The 1,455-nt window shown below is 34.1% G+C and overlaps 1 protein-coding gene across 1 annotated transcript in view; it reads left to right on the forward strand.

The window, feature by feature from the left end:
- Positions 1–590, forward strand: part of LOC123005254 (chondroitin proteoglycan-2-like) — a 19,923-nt gene extending 19,333 nt beyond the window's left edge. The window contains exons 6-7 of the mRNA XM_044398926.1: positions 5–319; positions 375–590. Coding sequence (XP_044254861.1) covers positions 5–319; positions 375–559 — 500 coding nt within the window. The 3' untranslated portion in view covers positions 560–590. The remainder of the gene's footprint in view (positions 1–4; positions 320–374) is intronic.
- The last annotated feature ends 865 nt before the right edge of the window (positions 591–1,455 follow it).

The raw sequence follows: 1,455 nt of genomic DNA on the forward strand, positions 1-1,455 counted from the left end.
GCAGTAGATGGAAAAGATTCTGTCTACTTCCCACATGAAGACTGTACCAAATTCTGGCAATGTTCTAATGGTGTCCCCTATTTGTTTAATTGCTCTGCAAATTTGCATTTCAATCCTAAATTAAATGTTTGCGATTGGCCGGATCAAGCAGGTTGTRAAAAMAAAGAAGATAGTAGCAGCGGTAGTAGCAGCAGCAGCAGYGAGAGCAAAGAATCTGGAGAAAACTCTAAAGGAAAAGACGATGAWAAAGATCAGAGTGGTGACAGCAGTAGTGGCAGTAACAGCAGCAGCAGCAGCAGCAGCGAAAGTAGTGAAGAAGGTARCARCTTTTAAAAAATATTTTGTATCTTTCTGYAATCCTAGTTCTTTATTAGGTCCTGAATGTCCCTCAGTAGACGGTGCGACTCCAGTTTATATACCACATGAAGACTGTACGAAATTCTGGCAATGTTCAAATGGCACTCCGTATCTTTTCGATTGTCCTGCCAATTTGCATTTTAACCCCAAACTGAATGTTTGCGATTGGCCAAATGACGCAGGATGCAAAGGAAGAAAATAAATTATGTATTGAAGTATCCATTATTGGAAAAATAAATACTACTGAATTTTATGTCTTGTTTTTTTTTTTAATGAACCTTATAACATTTTTTTAAGTCTGTACCACGTTTTTAGACAAACAAAGGAGAAACTAAACATTTACTAGTATTGTCGCGTCCTTATTTTCTCATAATAATTTATAATTTGTATTTAGTTAATTTAAAGAGAGCGCTGACATTCGGCCCTAGTTTTGGTTGTTAAGAAAAACAAAAAGTTGTTTATGTTGAAAAAGGTTTCGTTTTATGTTTGAGTTTTTTTGTGTGAATTATTCGTATTTGTTGGAATCACTCGTCCTTACTCGAAACTAGAAAGTGATAATTKTGGAAATTGCTCAACAGAATCGCAGATTTTAAAAATAGTGAAGATTCCTATCCTCCCAACCTCTTTCCCTTCCTTTCCTATTTCCCTACCTCATCCTTTGGATTCTACGTGGGAACACTCAAAGGTAGGAATTTTCATTTACCTCTTCCCTATCGTTGTCTCCGCCGCGAAACAAGTATGTAGAAATATAAATTTCAATTTTTATCGTCCCATGTATGTGTTTTTTTCCAAATAAATTTTGGTACTTTGTACCAAATACTATCATTTAACATTTAAGCTTTAGTATTTAAGATTTAATTTAAGAGTTCCAAMCCAGTCTTTCATATTTCTACTAGCCACTAGAAGGCTTTTTTCTAAACCGGCTTCAAGGATTTTGACTTTCAGCAGTTAGGTAAGCAGTTAGGTAATATGATCATAAAATAATAAAATTCATAGACTTGACTAGGCAAGTAGATGCATTATGGTAAAAAAACAATTTAAAATCAGAGATATTAAAACTTTTTCATTTAACACAACAAAATCGTGAATTAGAAAAAA

This window comes from Tribolium madens, unplaced genomic scaffold (genome assembly GCF_015345945.1).
Source record: "Tribolium madens isolate multiple individuals breed KSU strain unplaced genomic scaffold, Tmad_KSU_1.1 Scaffold_20;HRSCAF=117;Tcas5.2_LG4, whole genome shotgun sequence".
Lineage (NCBI taxonomy): Eukaryota > Metazoa > Arthropoda > Insecta > Coleoptera > Tenebrionidae > Tribolium > Tribolium madens.